Source organism: Talaromyces atroroseus, assembly GCF_001907595.1.
Source record: "Talaromyces atroroseus strain IBT 11181 chromosome Unknown scaffold_14, whole genome shotgun sequence".
Lineage (NCBI taxonomy): Eukaryota > Fungi > Ascomycota > Eurotiomycetes > Eurotiales > Trichocomaceae > Talaromyces > Talaromyces atroroseus.
In genome coordinates, this window is record NW_017971446.1 from 535,285 (window position 1) to 555,288 (window position 20,004).

Here is a 20,004-nt window from a genome sequence, read left to right on the forward strand (position 1 = left end):
TTAATGTTTATTTAAGAGAGGGAACATGAACATGAAATGATAGAAATGCTGCATGATTCTGGATGGAGTTATTGGATTTAAATGCTGATGTACATAGCCAAAGCCCTATTCACATTTCATGTGATATATCAAGCGTCAAAAAGTACTTTCTTTAGGTATCTTAGACTCAAACCGCATTATGAGGGGAAAAAAAAAAGGTACTACCGTAGGTACTTCATGATTTATATACGTATGCTTATCGTTTCAAGCATACATGCCATCCCAATCCTCGTCATCGTCCGCTTCCAGCGCCGCGCGGCGTTTTTCCGCCTCTTTCCTTCGCTCAGCTTCCTTTTCGCGCTGCTTTTTGCCGAAATCTGTACGGTCCAACGGACATGTACCCCTTAGACGAAGCCAGGGTCGTACGCATTCAAGATCGAATAGATGGGTAGCGTGGCAGGGTAAGCGAACAACAAGAGGGTATGGATCGTCTAAAAATGGATTGCTGCATATGGGGCACGACTGGGACGAGTTCAAAGATGCGCGCGGGATGCGGTCAAGGGCTTTTGTTTTTTTTTTGCCATGAATCAGCTTATTGCTCAATATTATGAGACAGTAGATAAGGACATGAGCTCACTGTCACAAAACTCCTCGTCTACGCCTTCAACCTCCCTCGGCGGCATATCCGCTCCTTGGAGCAAAGTCTCTATCATCTGGTCAATCAGAGCGGCGTCAGGATGCTGGTGCTCGCCAGTATCACCACCGCTGCCAATATCGTGTTCTCGTCTCATGAAATCAAAGGCTTCGGCGAGCGAACGGAAGGCAGCGCTGACATCGCCTGGTACAGGCACGGCATGTTCCCTCGTGCGCGTCTCGGACGGGTTGGGAGTTATCTCGGACAGAGTTGCGAAGAATGTTGATAGATCTGGACGGCGGGGTCGGGATTGTGTGTTTGTACTGAGGTCTTCTGTATTATGCTCGACTGGTGATGATGATGCGCGTTAGAGAGCATGCCTTGACAAATTCAAAAAGAAGTTGGGAGCTGATGTACTTTCGTATGATGCCATATTGTCTGTCTCGCAGTTGGATGTTGGTGCGGGGTGAATGCGACGACAGATGGAATGGAGAATTTAGATAGCTCTGTTTCTTAGATCTATTCAACAATGGCTTGTTCTGTTCATTTGGAAGAATTTGGCAGGATGGGAATCGAAGTCAAGAGGAGAAGTGTCGCATAGGGGGGTTTGGAGTTTGGAGTTTGGTCGTAGGCAGAAACGGTCAACGGCGGATTTAAAATCGGAGCAGAGCCTGAGGCCTCCAGCCCCGATTTCTCCGTGTACAACTACACCATGCCACACAACATTGCAGAGCAACTCAATACGTTATATTGCACATTATGGTCGTTGAATGAATGCACTTCTTCTGCCCAATGCTCACATCATTTCTCTCGATGCCCGCCTGCGACTTCTCTTCAAGTCGAGACATGATGGCATAACCTAGGTATATTAATGGATCGAAGTCTACTTGGGAGTACATATCAAGACAAAAAAGAGTTAACTTTCAAATCTCAGGTTCTCATTCCGAACTGATTGTCTTTTACCGATGGCCGACCACCTGCTTTGGTACATACAAGTCATCAATGCTTTTCACTTCCTCTGCGCTCAGCTTGAATTCAGTCGCCTGGATCGCCTCATCGACTCTCTCCTTCTTACTCATCCCCAGAATAGGTGCTGTGATGAAAGGCTTCGATAGAGACCAAGCAATAGCAATGACTGCCATGGACACGCCGTGCTTTTTAGCAATATCCTCAATTTTCTCATTGATAGCCTTGTCTACCTCCGTGTATGGGCGTCCTAGAAATGTCAACCCTTGAGTATTGCCGCGTGTGGTAGTTAAGAAAGATTTCCAAGGCCGAGTCAAAAATCCCATAGAGACAGGGCTCCAGGGGATACCGGCCATGCCAAACTTCTGGCACGCAGGATACATTTCCCTCTCTTCCTCCCGGTAGACGGCATTATGAAGATTCTGCATAGAGATGAACTCCGTCCACCCATTCATTCGCGCCGTATACTGGTATTCAAGCAGCTGATGAGCCCGCATGGATGAGGCACCGATGTAGCGAACTTTGCCCGACTTCACAACGTCATGCAATGCCTCCATGGTCTCCTTTGCAGACGTGTTCGGGTCAAAGCGGTGGATTTGAAGCAGGTCGACATAAGGAAGACCCAGCCTCTCTAGGCTTGCATCGATGCTGTCAAAGATATGTTTCCGGCTCAGTCCGTACTGGTTTATGTAGCCATTCTGGTCCCTTTCGTCTTCGCTCATGGCCAGCGGGTCTTCTAACCCCCTGCCCACGGGAGCCCAGAGTTTGGTGGCAATGACAATATTTTCCCGGCGCCATTTGTACTTCTTGATTGCCTTGCCGAGAATTTCCTCGGACTGGCCATTGGAGTATGCGTTGGCGGTATCAAAGAAGTTGATGCCGGACTGATAGCAATGGTCGAGGATGGGCAGTGCGTCTTCTTCTGGGATTGCCCACGGAAAACGACCCTTAGGGTTGCCAAAGCTCATGCATCCCACGGCAATTGGAGAGACGCGGAGGCCAGTACTGCCGAGTTGGACGTATTTCATTGTGAGTATCAGATTTATGCCTGCTTCTTCGAAGGATAGTGAGGAAGACTAAGGGATGGATGATAGGGGCACATACGTTCACACCGAGTGAGACCTGAGCTTTATATACGATATCCATAGCTGCATCACACGTTGATACACACAATGCGGTCGTCGGCGTTAAGCGTTGATTCCATAAAACCCGATGAGTTACTAAGTAGTTACTACTGTTCTCTGATCCATAATGAGTTATACTGCTGCTTTTGTATGCCGAACAGTGACCCACCCTTAGCGCGTAAGCAGGCCATCTCCGCTAATTCACGACTGCATAGCATGTATGTACCCTGTTCTGGCAACAGCACACATCTATTGTAAAAAGATGAGATGAGCGCGGATTATTCTTCGTAATTACGGGTGGATCGCTTTCGCCCGTAATTCAGTGCAAATCTCGCCACTGGAAAGTGAGCCATCACACCTGGGCGGACGGAGGAGGTAAACTATGATGTTTTCTGAAGCTAGGATGTCAAATGTAATAGATAAGTCATTAGACTATAAGGCTGCTGCCTACTACCTTAATACTACTGGGGATATGGAGGAACCATTCTTGATCAATTCAAGAGTCAACGGCCGTGCTCAGAGCAAGCTCCCTCATCTCCTCCAACTCTGCCTTCAAAGAGTCGACCTTGGCCACCACACGTGGGAAGCAATCCGTTCCAAGGGGCAGGCGAAGGAGATGCTCCTTGCCTTGCCCTAGTCCCTGCGACTGAATCACCTCCAGAATCCGCTGCACAGCCTTTGCAGGATCGCCCGGCTGCTTGCCAGCAAACCCATTAAAAAATCCCAGGGCGGCAGCCAAGGGCGTCCCCTCGTAATCCTTGGTCATTCCTGCAGCAGGGGTCCGGTGGGATCCGATGAAACTGGTACGGAAGGCACCGGGCTCGACCAGTAGGACACGGATATTGAATGGTTTGAGCTCAGCAGAGAGACTTTCCGAGAGGCCTAGGGGACGAGAGCAGTTAGAAGAACATGAACGGGAACAAGACATCCTGCTACGCACCTTCAACAGCAAACTTGGACATGGAGTAAGCGCCACCAGCAGGCCCGCCAACAAAGCCAGCGACACTACCTATGTTGACTATGATACCGCTTCGCTGCGCTCTCATGAAAGGGAGGACGGCCTTGGTGACCCGGACTAATCCGTAGACGTTGGTTTGGAACTGCGTGTCGAGTTCGTCTTCACTATTTTCATCCCAGTTGGTACCACACATTGCGCATGCCAGTAGCTCAGCCATACCTTATATCCTCGATACTTCCGAGTAGCCCGTATCCTGCATTATTGATCACAACATCGACCTTCCCGCCATTGTCCTTGATGGATTCCTCGACTCGGTGCTTTGCCTGTTGGCTTGTCACGTCTAACTGAAGCCACTTCCCGCCCAGTGCTGCAACTTGAGGGTAATCCTGTGCAGCCTTGGTGGGATTGCGGGCTGTAGCCAGAACTCGATGGCCAGCTTTCAGAGCAACTTCGGCCATGAGTGCCCCGAATCCGGAGGACGCTCCTGTAATTAGCCAAAGTTGGGATGCCATTGTGGACGTGTATGTTGGTGATCGGTATGAGTTGGGAAATTACGGGAGCAAGACTTGACTTTATAAATTTATATAGACTGCCAGATCCTATCTGGATAGCCCAAAACCTGTCTCGCTCAAAGGTGAAATTGCTTCCATCTCATATCTACTTACGTACGTACCCACCGCTAGACCGTAATCAACGCTTTATCCCCGCTGGACGTCCAGCCGGAGTAAAGTTGCCGGCCAATAAATAAGGTACAAGTGAGGTGCCATCGATCATCCTCTGTATCGAGCCGTAGTTAAATATCGGAGTGAATGGAGGTCATGGTATCGTCGATTTATTCCTCCATCTCAACTTCTTCTCTCCTCTCACACCCCGCCAATAATCTGTTGACCACATAATTTCCCGACATCCTTTTACCAGCCACCCCCACTTCTGCAGAAATGCTTCTGTGATCTCCCAGTTCATCGGATCCCATGGATCTCCCCATACAAGCATGAAGTTGTCATGCTCAGCCATGTTCCAAAACCCCATCAGATCCCGGCAGAGCTGCGAGTCGTCCATCTCATCCTCATGCGCGACCAAATTGTCCCTCATTTGTGCAAATGGAAAGAAATCTAGCCAGGGGTGGTGGGCTTTGGTCTGCTGGAGAGCAGTCGGCTGCAGGCTAGCTGGTATCGAGCCTTCTAGCGGAGCGTGTGGGCCATGGATGTTGAAGCGCGAGATGGAATCGTCCGTCATTCCCTCGCGCTTGTATCCAAGAGCCGTGATATTACATACATATGCACGAAACACGTTCAATTTTACTAGCGTCAGACGGTGATCTGCACGTGGGTTTCCTATATAACTTTGATATGCGGCCGCCTCAAACAGGGTTTGCAGCTCGTAGGTTTCGAGGCGAGTTAGCCGACATTCTGTGCTCTGCGGACTATTCTGAGCCTCGTTGTGTGCTAACTGAATCAGAGTGCTAAAATCCGCCAGAGGAACTTGCAGGAGGGCAGCCGCCTGTGTCGAGATCTCCGTGTGCCGTTGCAGTTCCTCCAGCTCTTTTTGAGCTTTCCGTCTCTGTCCTATTGTGAACTGTCAGAGGAGAAGAATGCAGTGCAGCATGCTGTACAGTACTCACTCCACGCTTGTTGGTTAAGCCGATTCTGATGCCTTCGTCGCTCCGCTCTGTCGCCCGTTCTAGCAATGGCGCTAGACATTCTCAATTTCAAAGAGTATGGGCTGCTGGCAGGATTCTACAATTCCGCATACAAACAAGGAGGTAGGTGGCAGAGAAGACCGCGGAGTTTCGCCACCACCAGAAAGAAGTCAACCATGCCCCACAGCCCTGGCGGAGATAGGACACAACACGGAAATAAGAACAGGGCGAATAAAACAGAGTGTAGAATTGGGAAAATTGCATTCAATTCTGTAAGTTATATGGGAACTACGCAGAGCCTAGTAGCTGAAATCTTCATTAACAACGTTCTTCCCTTGCAGCCATTCAAGAACGGAACTCTGCAGAGCATGGCCTGAGCAAAGATAGAAAGTATCTGCTGGAACGCTCTCAAGGTCACTCGCTTGCATTCGGCGATATCTGATTACTGCTTCAGTGTTCTCAAGAGCTTCCGTATCTCTCACCTTCTCTGACTGGCTAATGAACAATGTCGTCGAAGGCGGCAGGTCAGGAAACCGTCGAAATATATCATGAACAAGACCGGTGTCACGGCTCGATATCGACCAAAACAAGCGAAGGCGAGAAACATCCAAGCCCGGCAATTGACCTAGAACGGGCGTTATGCCAATTCCGCCGGCTATGAAGGGGATGATACCTTGACTATCTTGGTCGTTCCCGATCTTAAACGTTCCTCCAAACCCTAACATGGGCACCTCAAATTGTTCTATGCGAGGATCCCGTTGGAACATATAAGAAGTCACATTGCGATTCTTTCGAATTGTGATCTCGAATTCGTCATCTGGTAAATTGTGTCTCGGAAAAGAGGAGACGGTGAAAGTCCGAATATAGTCGTCATTGAGACTCAATGGATCATCATCCCGCATGTGACTATAGCCCTTGTCAAGCTGGTCTTTGAACGAGAAAACAGCATACTGCCCAGGTTTATACCTAGGGAGTTTGCCACCCGCATTCCACAACTTGAAGCGAAAGCGGGCAATAGATGGAGTCAACATTTGCTTCGATACGAGTCTGGCGCAGGAGGGGTCTCTATCTGTTATGCCTGCCATGGTATGTTCCTTTTCTGTCCGAAGATAGCGAACGGGAGGCGTATATGGCGACTTGTCGATCGGGACTCCACGAAATGCCAATGCCTTTTCGACGTAGCGTGCCTCGACAACAGTCATTTTAACTGCGAGGTTGCATCTTGGTAGCAGTGCATCGGCATCTGCCCCAAGGAGTATCTCCGTCATGACCGTCATATACAGCGCGTCCCCAGTCTCAAAAGATGGGAAAACGAGACCGGCCTGATGGTTCATCATCAGGTTTCCCAACGACTGGTATAGCCGGTTCCCAGAGTACTCCGGATATACGAGCACCGCTCCTTTAGAGTCAGCTGAAATTACTCGTACGAAGCCTGGAGGGCCGCCCCGATAGTTTGTATCCATGTCAGTGTCTTGGTGGTAAGAGGATATAAAAAAGCAGTCTGCATCATTGACTAGCTTCAACGCTTGGGGAGGAAGCCTTGGGGAAGCAGAAATTAGTCTTGGTTCCGGTACGGCAGGAACGATATGCGTCTTATGGAGATATTTCGGACAGTTGCCTAGCACACAAGTGTCAAGATATGTTGCTTCAAAAATTACAGAAATTAACGGTTGACATACCTAGAGACTCTTCAATTTTGACGACTAATTGGGCCTGACCGCGCTTTCCTGAGAGCTTCGATATTCCTTCAGGACTGTTGCCTTCGGGGTCTTCCAATGTGCCCAGAATTACTTTACCGTACAGCTTTACTCTTTTTCTCTTTTCCAAATCAATTATGACTCCCGAAATCATCTTGTTTCCACCCTCTGCCCTGATACTAGAACCATCAGCCACGTTCGATTGATCAAACAAAGCGTCGACAACAGGATCATAAATCCTGTCCACAAGAGCCCTCATGCCCACAATGTCTGTATCAATCACCGAGGCAAAGCCTGGTTCTCCGCCCCATACTGTTGACCAAGGACGGCCATCTGCATCCAACGCCCCTAAAGCTAGCAAGGGTGCATGTGATATCATAAATTGCCCGTTTGGTGTGAGGAACAAACTCGTAGGGTTGAGTGTGCTCGGCACCTTGAGACTTATCTGCAAAGCTATCTCCCCATCGTTGAAGGGGAGAATAGGTCCTTCCAGTGAGGCTGGCATTGAGTTTATGTGCTTGGGTAATTCGGCGGTGGACCTTGGTATATCGAAGACAGATCAGGATAGGCACAGGACCGGCGACGTGAGCTGAATACAGAGAACAGCACCCGAAGCGATTATGGCTCGATGCATTTCATGTGTATGATCTTGTGCTGGCAGACAACAGACACACTCAACTTAGTTAGATGCGAGATATTAGTAATCATTATTACAAATCAAGGTCTTGGCAAGCATTCGTCATCGTCATGCTCTGCTCGTAACACAATAACTATCGTGATAGAGTTAAGCAACACATATCAAAGAACGAAAAACAGAAAGCTTGATGATATCGTTGATTATGAGTTGTCATGCGTAGTTTATAGTCTAATTCATATACCTACAGAGCATGACTGGACACATGAGATGGTCAGTCAAAATGACAGCTAAGAATTGCCTAGTGCTAGTATCATTTAGTATCCCCTGGAGGCGAAGCCTACGTTTCGTTTCCAAGTCTCGACGCATTTGGACGGGATGTGCCATGATCGGAGAGTTTCCGACTACGCTGGCGAAATGGAGATGATATGTAAGTTTCCTCTGTCGACCAAAGATAAAACTGCGAGGGGTATCAAAGTGAGTCTGGTTTGTGTTTCAATCAGAAGACCGAGTCCGCGACTAGCGAGGCTTAACTACTCGGACACCTGGCCTAGTAAGAATCTTTTCCCAAAGGTTATCGGCTTGGGATATGAGGCTAGACTCGGTAGTAGGTCCTGGTCCAAAAGGTCCATGAACAGTTTTTGTGGGCTTTGAAAACCACGCGGCGACGTACAACTATCATAATACGGCAATGGCCATGCCTAGGTACGCAGTCCAAGATGCATAGGCAACACAAATCTGCAGTGTAGGCGACGGAATCCTTAATATCACATAGGCCAGTGAGAGGTTTGCCAATGCAAGTCCCAAAGAATCGACCTGCTTCGGGGAGCAGGCGAGAGCTGGTGTAAATTGTGTATCCATTGAAGGATTCCCACTATCCACAGGACAGCTAAGCTCGGGAAGAGTGGCATTACAGTAATTTCCAGACCAACATCCCGGTAAGGTATCTATGGCTCTGTAGGATTCCAAAACTCGGATTTTAAGTAGCAGTGAAGAACCATCGTCGACGGGCACATCTTGCTCAGGCCGACAGCGGCTTGCAACAGTTCTGGCTGGACTGTTGCGGACGCAGGCTGCATGGCTGTTCCTTCTGACACCAACGTGAACTGAAACCTTAATGATGTCGAAAACTGCAGACAAACAAATTTGAGAAGGTGTTCCTACCGAAACTGGAATAGTGATAATATCCTCGTGATCTTCACGGTTAGGTGCGGCTCAGGGCCGACTAGACCCAAAAAAGGCATGGCTCTCGGCCAGGAAGTTGTCTCAGACTCTCAGCTGAATAAATATCACCACCGCCGCTGGGATGTTCTGACTATTTGCGCGCGACTGTAAAAATACGCCCTAGACAGAGACAGAAAACTCTCCGCGCAGTAATTTCCAGCTCCCGCATCGTAATTCTTGAACCTGGGTCGGACCAAATCGTCGTGATTCAGCTGCAACAGCCACGATCTTGGAAAAGCCGAAAACATGGCGCCTACCCCTGAAGAGATCGTCAGAGAATGTTACGACGACCCCGCCCTGGTAGAGCGCGTCGCGCATCGGACCACCCCGAGCAAGATGGAAATAGTCGAACCTGATCCCGCCTGGCCGCAGACCTTCGCGGCGCTCAAGGCGCTCATCGTCGACGCCCTTGGCCCCACCGCCGTTGTCGTCGAGCACACAGGGTCCACGAGCGTCCCCGGCCTGCCAGCCAAGGACATCATCGACATCGACCTCACGGTCCCGGACCCAACCGACGAGGCCGCATATGTTGCCCGCCTTGAGGCTGCGGGCTTCCACTTCCTCCTGCGTGAGCCTGCCTGGCACCAGCACCGCTTCTTCTGCCGCTACGAGCCCACCGCTAACCTGCACGTCTTTGGCCCGGATGCTACCGAGCCGGTCCGCCATAGAATCTTTCGCGACTGGCTACGGAGCCATCCGGAGGACAAGGAGCTGTATGCCGAGACTAAGAGGGAGGCCATGAGGGCGTCGAGCCAGTCGGGCGAGGATATGATGCAGTACACCGACAGGAAGGACGCTGTCGTCCGCGGGATCCTGCAGAAGGCGTTTCGCAGCTTGGGGTACATTGATTGAGCTAGGCGACGAGTCTTCTATGTGCAGCGGAGTATGACTTGGTCTGATGGTGATCCGGGACAACGCTTCTCCCAATATACGTCCGGCCACGCTGATCCGTGGCCGGAACATTGCTCAGCGTCAATCTTAGCTTCCCGTTCGGCAAACATAGTATTTTTCTCCAACTCCTTGACACGTATGCTTCGCTGCCATTCGCCAAATAGATAATGCAAATATCAAGTGCGAGAAAGAATCCGTCCTATGTTAGGACCTGCTTCTCATAAACGTCTAGGCAATGCCCATAACCTCAAATTCCTGGAGAAGACCGTTCCGTGAACAAACGTTCAACATTGACGCCATAACCGCGATATCACATAACCGAACCGTGGTTTATGAAAAGGGATTTGTGGAGGATGGAGGAGGATCCCGTGTGAATCGCTCGCAAAAGGAAACTGTTTGTAGCCTGAGGCTGCAAAGAGGCCAAACAGGGGCTAGCGCCTCTCCACTACGTCACTTATGTACAGGGCGGTCAGAGGCGGTTTTAGTGCGGCCCTAACCCGGCCGAATGACAGCCGCTGATTGGCTGCCTTGGCTAGTTTCCGCCTCGAGAGACAAACGGCGTGCGACTAGCGACTTCCCTGATTTATGAATATACCATTTGCATTACCTCCATCCTCACACTCATTCAGAGCATTTCCATGCCTGTCCCGTGCATCAAACCGCCGCAAATTTTTTCCTCGCGATTTCTGCATTGTTAGACCATTTTTGGCCCCCTTGTGTGTTCCGTTTGTCGTTGACTTTTGGCGTGCTTTGCTGCTTTCAACCTGGACATCGCATCTCAAGGTGCCTCGGAACTACTCTGATCTGCATTCAATACTCCTTGGATTACCAATGGCTGAACTACAGAACGGCCTTGAGTAGGTGTTCGAGATTGGTACCTGAGCTGATATGGAAATTTGCCTCTCTCCTTGTTCATTCTCTTTTTCACCTCGGCGATTTACGGATGATTACTTTTGCTACTATTTCACTAGCCAATAGCAGTACCACCGTCCCTCCCGCTGCGCGGTCGATATACGGCATGACCCTATAGACTATACGGACGACACCCTTATAACGCTAGAAGTCTCAAGATATGCTTTCCTCATCTCTCAAATCAGACAGCTTTAAAGGCCAAAGCCTTGATAGCAGCAGTTTTACCACCAGCTTTGATCATGCTGCTGCAGGACAGTAAGTCTAGCTTGGACCCCTAGTCTCGCATGCCAGGCATGAGTCACCCCTCTGCTGGGTCCTTACAGCTTTATGATACTGATTTGGTTCCTCGAAAAATTAGTGATGGACTCCGATGTCATCTATCCGGTTCATTGATAGCGAAGCCCTGTACTCCTGGAGAAATTGCGTTCTATGAATCGAGTGTCCATCACCACAACTTCCAGGCTTTTATGCCACAGTGGTATGGAACTTTAACGTCCGCAGACCAGCAATCATCACTTTCGATAATTCCCGGTGCACAGAATCAGGCGCAAGCAGTCCTATCATCGTTGGCAACTCCATCCGCGACTAACGGTCTCTCCAATCCCCCAAACCAGACAACATCGCAAGAGCGAACGTGGACCCCATCTGGAGGGCGCAAGTTGGACACTGGTATTTCGATCGTACTGGAGAACATTGCCGATGGATTTAAGCGACCAAATGTTTTGGATGTCAAACTTGGTTGCCGTCTATGGGCAGACGATGCTCCTCCAGCAAAGCGTGCCAAACTCGAGGCAGTCTCGAAAGAGACAACAAGTTCTACTTTGGGATTTCGAATTGCAGGCATGAAGGTCTGGGTTGGGCACAACGACGACCAATCAGCAGCGAAAAATATTGAAACAGCGGAGTTCACTGACCCATACATGACGAAATATGAAGGCTCGGAAGCTCCAAAAGGCCAGGTTGTCGAGAAAAATGGCTACAAGCGGTACGACAAATGGTACGGACGGGCTTTTACCGCCGATAATGTGAAGGAAGGATTTGAGACCTTTCTGACGGGAGCCAAAGCTGGCAAAATCGACCGGTCAAGGCTGATTGCTTCTCGAATCCTTAACGAACTGCGAGCCGTGAAATATGCGCTGGAGTCAGAGGAAAGTAGAATGTACTCGTCTAGCATTTTGGTGATTTACGAGGGCGACCCAGACGCTCTAGAAGAGGCATTGAAGTACGAAGAAAACCGGAGGCAATTGGAAGAGACTAAATCATCTTCTGACTCTTCAGACGGGGCGGAGAGCTTGGATATCGCTAATGGATTTGACATTACTGAACTCGGCACACTCCAACCTGTGGGTATTGCTTGTGAAGGAAACGGAGAAGAGGCTTGCACTATTTCTCGGTCATTGAATATTGAAGTAGACCCCGAGTCCCTCGCAAATATTGACGAAGACGACAGTTTCGATGACGAGGATGAAATTCCTATAAAAGTGCATGATTTTCGCTTAATTGACTTTGCGCATGCAGCCTGGACTCCGGGACAAGGTCCTGACAACAATGCTTTGATGGGGATCAATAGTTTGATCACAATCATGGAAGAACTTGCAGTGGCGGAAGAGACACCGGAAAGCGCGACATAAATGACAACGTCGTACTATATAAAATAACGAACAAGATATTTGTTTTCTTGGAAGGGAGGAAATTTTGCTGTTGATTTCGTGCACTGGTCATTGCGTGGCATAACATTCTATATTCTACATTCTATGTTCTACGGGGATTGCTGGCAATCTCACACGGGGGGTTTTTTTTGTATTGTATCTTTATCCTTCATCAAAGCATCCATTCATTTTTTCACAATTCTTTTTCCTTCAGCTCTGTAGACGTTTTTGAATATGGGCACGCTAGTTTAAACATGATTGGCCAATCTCCGATTATGTAATCTAAGCGTCCCGACTCGCAACCATCGCGATTTTGTCTCTCTCGACTGTCCAGTCAGTCGTCAAATGCAATCACGATGATTCCAACAAGGTGCCTTTTAGCACGCTCAGTGTGGAAAGGTAAGCGCACACTCACTAATTGTACTCTCGCCAAAGGAACTTTTTTTTCTGACTCTGAATCATTTCCAGGTCCAAATCTCGTTCCGTATGTTTTCGCATTCCCCTTCTAGTGCCCTTTTTGTCGAGCAGCGCAACAAAATTCATCTAGCATTGCTATAGCCGGAACGAAGACAAAGGAAAATAGAAACAGATTCTCTAATGTTTCTTGATGCAAATAAACAGTCTCCCTCTTCCCCGCCAAATCCCTCCTCCACCCGGTACACCACCGATCCGAACACAGGCTCGCTCCGCAACAATTCTACCAAACTTTGTGGGTTTGAGGTTCTCAGTACACAATGGAAAAATATACCAGGACGTTATGATCACTGAGGATATGGTTGGACGGAAATTGGGAGAGTTTGTCCCGTCAGTTTTTCTTTCTTGGATTCTCCCTGCGCTGACTGACCGACTGATGATGTGTGTGAATGGTTAGAACTCGCAAACGATTCACCTACAAGCAATCGAAGAACAAATAAATGATTGATCGCAATACGAGTCACTATTCTATCTACCATCTACTCGGTTCCTGGACCTGGTGTATTCGGCTTCGTTTTTCAAATCGGTTCCTTGGGAGTCACCAAAACGCTTTCCTCCCTCTTTTTTCATTTTTCATAACGGATGTGTGTTGAACTATTAGCGCGACTATGTTTCTAAATATCTGGCTAGGCCAGACTGTACAATAAATTGTATATTTTTCGTTGATGGAATACAAAATAAGAAATGCTGCTGCGTATCTCGCAGACACAAAATTGGCCCAAAAATGTTTGTCACCACAGATCCCATGTGGGCTGAATTGATATGATAAACAATATTGTAGATTTTGAATAAACTCGGAAAAATCCCACCCAGTGCCTCAATAGACTAATAAGTAAAACCGTGCCAATGCCAAAGTTTATCCCCAACCAAAACGCCAACCCATTCCCATGAAAAGAACCCAACGAAATGAAATAATTACCATCTTTTCTTTCCCCCCCAACCCTCAGGTGAAGTTTTATGAAAACAGGAATATACGTCTTCAAGAAAGATTCATATCTTTCCCACGACTGGGCGGAGATTATCGGTAGAATTCACCCCTCTTAACACTAACACCATATTCAGACACAGCCATTCCCAAGTCCTCCATAGTGAGAACAGTGCGTCCCTGTCCAGAACCTCCCTGGCCACCACCACCAAAGCCAGGCCGTTGAATACCAAGATGTGTATTTGCCGCGCCACCCTTCTTACCAGCATCTGCCCCAGCACCGGCCCCTGCTGCCCCTCCTGCTGCACCGGCGCCAGCCATGTTGAGGCCAGCAGCTGCGTTCAGACCGCCCATGGGATTGCTTGCGCTCGAGCTATTTGAGGCACGGATTCGCGAGTATTGATAAGCGTCGGCGGCAATGTCGGCGACGAATTTTTGCGTCGCCAGGGCTAACAGACGTGCAAGATGTGGTGGGGTTTGGTTGGGTCCATTGCCTGGTGGTGGTAGGCCGGCGACTGTCAAATAGTGCGCTGTTACAGCATCCGGTATCTGTGGCAGGCGAGGTTAGTCGTAATTATCCTAATTCAGATATGGTACATCGTGTAAGGAATAGAAGTGAGAAGAAAGTGAAAGGAAAACGACAGCGTGGAAGTAAAGGTAAAAATTTCAATATCAAACATACGATCGGTGCATATTCATCCATCTTCCCCAGAAAATCACGTAGACTACTCTCTTTCTTTGTCGGCGCCGCAGCACTGGGAAGCGCTGCCACAGGGTTTTCGGGCGCAGCAGACCCTGTCGTATCAGCTGTACCATTCACTGCAGGCATATCTTCAGCGGTGTTCATATCAACGTCGTTATCGACGGCGTCATCGGTCGGGTCGCCTCCAAGTTGGGTATTATCGGCATCCGCGGAGGGGACTGGGTTATTTGTCGTCTGTTGATTTGTCGCATCTGACAAGGAATAAGAACCCTCCTTGGGTTGTGTTTGTTGTGTGGAGGGAGGAAGTTGTGAGCCTGCTGCTGCTGAAGGCTGCGTCGTGGAAGGTGAAGCTGAATCAGCCATGCTTGGCGAATGAAAAGGATAAAGCGGTCGCACAATGAACTCGACTCGCGTCTGCCGCTTTGTCACCCAACCTAGTCTTCAAAGGTACTTTGGGCTGAGGCAAATGTACCAAGAGGCGTGTAACTGGCGGTGGTAACGCTGTACGCAAGTTGTATGTATCTGGACTAATTCGGCTTGACGGAGAAGTGGCGCTCTGGAGGTCTTGGCATCTCTTCTCGCCAGCCCTAAAGCTTACTACCAGCGGTATACTTTCTCTCTATCACAGTATGGTCTTTGGCATTTGGAATTTGAGAATGGCAAAAATAACAAATAACGAATAACGATTAAGATTAACTAGGAGAGCCATTGCTCCGCCCAAGGCACACGACGACCAACCCAATTCCAGGACCGTCCCAATAACGCCAGCCAGAACTAGAAACATGCATAGAATATACAATACCAATTCGGAGTATAGCAAAAATTTTCGTTTGAGTATGGTGGAACATCGGGCCTACTACAACAGCAACAGCCAGGGAAAGAAAAGTCCATCTACTGACCGGGAGTTTGCATATCTGCTGCGGTGCTCAGAGGTTCGTTGTGTTGGGCAGCATGAAGCAATTCTTCAGGCACTTCTTGGCCCAGGCTCTGAATCAGCTTCTGCTCCTCAGTCTGGCTCATCATATTTTGATTTTCAGGTTCTTGGTGGATCGCCGGGGACGCTGACATGCTATCTGGGCCTTGACCAGGAGACATGTGAGCTCCAGCAAGGGCCATCATGCCTTCAATGCCTTCGACATGAGCCTTATCTTCTTCGCCGCGTTTCTTCTCTCGCTCTCGTGCCTCATTCTTCGCAGCCTGTGCAGGTGCGCGTGTCTTGAGCTCGCCAGTGACGAACTTGAGGTAGTATGGTACCTCTATTCCGCTTTTGAGGAAGAATAGTTTCAGATTTCGAGCTTTATCTTTAAGCTGCACCTGGTTTCGGTCCTTCAGTGCCTCGTTGATTGTGCCTCCAGGCCCAAACATTGCTAATATCTGACTCCAATGAGGTCCCTTGACACGATCTAACCCAGCCATCAAAGCGTTTTCTTCTTCGGTAGTCCAGGGACGCCGTTGACTGGGCAAACCAGCCCGACGACTGTTAGATGAAGACTTTGCCGTCGCTGCCATACGTGCTCGTTCGTAAAGAACCTGGGTAGGCTGAGACTGGGAGTAATGGGGAACACCGGGCATATATCCATAATTGGCTACCGCATCGTTTGCTCGTACGTTGCTAGTGGCATTCTGTGGGGGAGTATATTGTTGAAAATTCTGAAGGGGAATTGTGTTGTGCTGGAATGTTAGCTGCTGTGGATATCCAGGTGGCGTAGGGCTTTGCTGGTAAGCTTGGTTTATATTTTGCTGAGTCGACTGGTTGATGGCCTGAGGCGCGGGAGTGCTGTGAGCTGATTGTGGGGCTTGCTGGGGTGTTTGTTGTTGTTGTTGTTGTTGTTGCTGTGTTTGCTGCTGCGGCTGTTGCTGAGATTGTTGTGATTTTCTAAGTCCATGACCCTGCAAGGCAATCTGTGCTGCTCGTGCTGCACGCGCGACAAGATCTCCGTGGAGGTTGCGATCCGCGGTAGCTTCCGCAGGCTGTGTAGCCACAGTGAATTGGCTCTCAAGAGGTGCACCACTCGGAGCTTCCTGGCTCTCCCCTGATATCGACTGGCGGCCTTTGATGACCTTGCGAGACTTCGAATTGTATTAGTAAATTGGAATCTAAGGGATGAAATATGCGGTCGGCTTACCTGTTGGCTGTTGATTGCTTCGAAATTCTTGCTTATGTAGGAGCTGAGATCCCTTAAAAAGTCTTCCCAATGATATTTATCCGGCAATGCCTTCATTGCTTCTTCATTATTAATGTCAGCGAATATGATGTCGCGTCTGGAGCGAGCTCGTTTAACAAAATCCGCTTCGCTCGGAGCAAGCTGGCGGGTACCCAATCGCTTTGAAAGCAGGACGTGCTCTAAGTCGTCGGGAAATAATTCGAATAAAACCTCCGTTCTGGTGCGTTCCTCATTGTTGAGTGAGGCAATAAATGCTTGCGTCTTGAGCTCGAGGAAAAGTGCGCCTTGAACCTTCAGCAGGCGGCTGCCTTCAGGTACAAACACATCTAAAAAATGGTCATTGAGCTCAGCAAAACTTATTTCCTGTGATCCAAATATGCTAGAAACGAAAGAAGCTAGATTTGCTTTGCGTATTATGTCAATCTGTGAGGGTTCTGTCAAATCCAGTTCAGTTGGCGACAGGAATGCCTGTTTTGTAGAATATACTCGCTTCGTGTGGTCGAACAACGAGCGCATAGTCGCATATGCCTGACCATTCTCTGAATCAGGTTCGGAAACAAACGATGTGATGTCTTGATACGAAGATTTGGCAAGAAGTGACAGAATTTGGGTTGACTAGATGCCCATTGTAAGCAGGGTACGACGACAAGATACCAGAAACATTTACGTACGAGATTATCAAGAATAGGTAAACTTTGTATCTTTAGCGACAAGCTAGCCTTAACGAAGGTCACGCTCTTATTGGGGGACTCTTCAGAGCCACCTGTAGGCAATTGGTCCAATGCATATTGTTCTTCGATGCGCTCGGCACGATCAATGATACTACCGAAAACCGCCGCCACCTCGGGGTCCGGCGCATCAGTTGACTCGAGACTAGTGTTCTCGGTACTTTGAACTTCTTTTTCTGCTTCTACACTGGTAGGATTGAGTGCAGCAGCGAGCTCCTCTTCGATCCGGTCTTCGGGGGCGATGTCTGTCTCTTCTTTGACATGGGGCGAGTCACCGAACGCGGACTCCGTGCGACGTTTCTTATGTGCAGGAGGCGAGGATGGATCATTTTCTAGGTCATGGGTGACTTTCTCAGAAGGCGCTGTTATACGTTAGTGGAATTGGCTTTATTAAAAACAAAACAGGAACTAGGTTGGCCAATCCGGGGCAGCGAAGGATGGCAACAGCGATGCGACAGCGAACCATCGACAGGGAAAGGACACGACACGTACCATTACTTCCCGTTTCAGGGAGAGCTGAAGAGGACTCTAATTCCATTGACACTTTGGGTTGATCACCGTGCTGACCATAATAGAGTTGTAAGGCAGCGTCGAGGATGGGCAAGGATGCAGCGACTGTCCAGGAGAAGAAATGAGGGCTTAGGGATAGGGCGCAGGAGTAGGGCTTGAGGCAAAGAGAGAATTTTCTGACTTGGCTGGAACATCCCGGCGCCCGGCGCGGCGCTAGTACGAACACGGCCATAGTGCAGCCTTGGCATGATTCGGGAGGATGGTCATGTGACTTGTTGCTAAGACCTGAAAGGCTCAATTTAGGGTTCCGAGCACTAGCCCTAACTAAAATGGGGCTGGCTTTCAAGAAACAAGGCGTTACAGATGCTCCGTTTTCCATGGCAAATGTTTGTTCCATTAGACAAGAAGTGTGTACCCTAATCATGCCGACGCAGGTCGCCATCAGACAGACCCCTCCCCAACTACAACATCGTAGGCAGGTGCCTACAGTGAGGAAAGCCTGATCAAGACCAAGCAGCAGTGTAGTCTAAGCTGTTACTAGATTACCAACAAAGCAGTTATTCTAATCTGGGGCGTTTCGACCGCCGTCACAATTCGTCATCTACGGGGGGAACAGTCACTAAAATGGCTGCGCATGAATACTTGGATTCAAGCGTGGCTTCATTTCCGTATGCGATGTGATTGAAAGCAGTCTCCCAATGTTTGGGTGATGATAGCCATACGATGCCTGCGAAGCCTTCGTACGGCCAGTTTTTATTGTATCTGTACGTTTTGGTTGGTTATGCGTGAGATTAGAAAGAATTGAAAAATGAACAGAAAAAACCCCGATAACAATCTCACTATTTGTTTTTCTTCCTCAAAAACCAAATGCATATCCATATCAGGTACATTTTTGTGAGGATGTAGTTTGGTCCCGACCAAATCTTGAGTACCTGTCGGCTCTTCTCCTTCTTCTCGCCAATCCTCATCGAATGGATTCTGAAGCACGGGGCGAACTTCATCCTGATAGCCAAGATGTTTAAATATGCTGTAAATCACAAGATCTGAGCCTTTTAGATGTCTCGGAAGTGACTGGGCTGCGTTATTGGAGGCATGCGCATATGCGTGGGAGTAGTAGATACCGAGTGTGCCACCTTGGAACTATCAGTAAGGACTCTGTACACAGTAGCATATAAGGCAGCAGATATCCGACCTTCAGGCATATAGTTTGGTTGCTCCATGAGCGACTTGATCATCTCCTATGGTGGCAGTGACTCGGGGTCAACACTCTGCTTCGGCAGTCTGATTGCACCACCTATCACGTCCACAAGATGAAGATTATAGCTGAGGGTAATCCTGTTTCCTGTTGTTACCGTTTTGATTTCATGCTCACAGTCACTATAAAACGCTGCTCACTGAATGGTCGATTTAGCAGCCAAAGACCAGTCAAAATTGATTTCTTTCTCGCGATGGCGCACTAAAAGATTCCCTCCCTCAAACTCCGAAGGAAGGCAAACAACAAGTGATCCTATCTGACTAGTGTCCCTCGGAGTATCTTCATGGCTTCGAAAATGGCCAGATGGTCCGGAATAAACCTAAACACATTTAGCTGATTAGCGTCCACTAGAAATACAGAGGAATAACGAGCACACACATTGTGCTTATATAAATCGGCAACAACTTTTCTCGAGTAGGTCGGATTCTTCTGGCCTGTCGCTGATATTTGGAAGTAGGATCTGTTCGATATTTTTCACAATGCCAAAGTCGGCCGGATGGAAAGTACTTGCAAATTGTGTGTTGTCCAATTTTCCAGCTCGACGGTATTCTGGATCAACAACATCTTCACCATCCTTACCAAATGAAGCCACAGCACAGTCGCTTGCGAGTTGCGCGATAGATGAGGGAGTTCCCTCTGATATGGGAAGGGCGATATTGTGGACATCTCCGTCTTTGGATGATATCCAGAACAAGCCGACTGAATCTGAGGATTGAGTGTGGGCTTTGCGAGCGGTATCAAAGCCTTTTTCAATAGTGATAGAGCCACCACATGTGAATGAGATCTTTGAGCATTGCTTTTCGATCAAGTGCTGAAGGTGACTGGAGGTTTCATTTGGACCCCCAGTATTGGGCGGCATCCTATTGCTATTAGACTAGAAAGTAAATCTGATATAACGGACCGAGAGTCGTGACAGACACCAAAGATGTGACTGATT

General features: G+C 48.7%; 7 protein-coding genes across 7 annotated transcripts, besides 1 other annotated feature; 2 read left to right on the forward strand and 5 right to left on the reverse strand.

Annotated features, from left to right (window-relative positions):
• Positions 1–77: 77 nt before the first annotated feature.
• Positions 78–2,607, reverse strand: UA08_08542 (hypothetical protein; the record flags this gene model as incomplete). Its single annotated transcript, XM_020263441.1, has 4 exons — positions 78–105; positions 254–542; positions 617–936; positions 1,607–2,607. The coding sequence occupies 4 exons, from the start codon at positions 2,605–2,607 to the stop codon at positions 78–80; spliced, it is 1,638 nt and encodes a 545-aa protein (XP_020116361.1).
• A 592-nt stretch (positions 2,608–3,199) lies between these two features.
• On the reverse strand, positions 3,200–4,173 carry UA08_08543 (hypothetical protein; the record flags this gene model as incomplete). Its single annotated transcript, XM_020263443.1, has 3 exons — positions 3,200–3,585; positions 3,644–3,825; positions 3,881–4,173. 3 exons carry the CDS (start codon positions 4,171–4,173, stop codon positions 3,200–3,202), a joined length of 861 nt encoding a protein of 286 aa, XP_020116362.1.
• Positions 4,174–4,524: 351 nt separating this feature from the next.
• UA08_08544 (hypothetical protein) lies at positions 4,525–7,502 on the reverse strand (the record flags this gene model as incomplete). The annotated part of the gene is made up of 5 exons (XM_020263444.1): positions 4,525–4,542; positions 4,577–5,226; positions 5,283–5,397; positions 5,783–6,918; positions 6,980–7,502. 5 exons carry the CDS (start codon positions 7,500–7,502, stop codon positions 4,525–4,527), a joined length of 2,442 nt encoding a protein of 813 aa, XP_020116363.1.
• Positions 7,503–9,101: 1,599 nt separating this feature from the next.
• Positions 9,102–9,707, forward strand: UA08_08545 (hypothetical protein; the record flags this gene model as incomplete). The annotated part of the gene is made up of 1 exon (XM_020263445.1): positions 9,102–9,707. One exon carries the CDS (start codon positions 9,102–9,104, stop codon positions 9,705–9,707), a length of 606 nt encoding a protein of 201 aa, XP_020116364.1.
• Positions 9,708–9,755: 48 nt separating this feature from the next.
• Positions 9,756–9,856: a repeat region (Identified by RepeatMasker using a combination of RepBase library and repeat library created with RepeatScout).
• Positions 9,857–10,897: 1,041 nt separating this feature from the next.
• On the forward strand, positions 10,898–12,289 carry UA08_08546 (hypothetical protein; the record flags this gene model as incomplete). The annotated part of the gene is made up of 2 exons (XM_020263446.1): positions 10,898–10,913; positions 11,055–12,289. The coding sequence occupies 2 exons, from the start codon at positions 10,898–10,900 to the stop codon at positions 12,287–12,289; spliced, it is 1,251 nt and encodes a 416-aa protein (XP_020116365.1).
• Positions 12,290–13,799: 1,510 nt separating this feature from the next.
• On the reverse strand, positions 13,800–14,772 carry UA08_08547 (hypothetical protein; the record flags this gene model as incomplete). Its single annotated transcript, XM_020263447.1, has 2 exons — positions 13,800–14,255; positions 14,389–14,772. The coding sequence occupies 2 exons, from the start codon at positions 14,770–14,772 to the stop codon at positions 13,800–13,802; spliced, it is 840 nt and encodes a 279-aa protein (XP_020116356.1).
• A 528-nt stretch (positions 14,773–15,300) lies between these two features.
• On the reverse strand, positions 15,301–18,044 carry UA08_08548 (hypothetical protein; the record flags this gene model as incomplete). Its single annotated transcript, XM_020263448.1, has 4 exons — positions 15,301–16,479; positions 16,536–17,189; positions 17,246–17,664; positions 17,795–18,044. The coding sequence occupies 4 exons, from the start codon at positions 18,042–18,044 to the stop codon at positions 15,301–15,303; spliced, it is 2,502 nt and encodes an 833-aa protein (XP_020116357.1).
• Between the last annotated feature and the right edge of the window lie 1,960 nt (positions 18,045–20,004).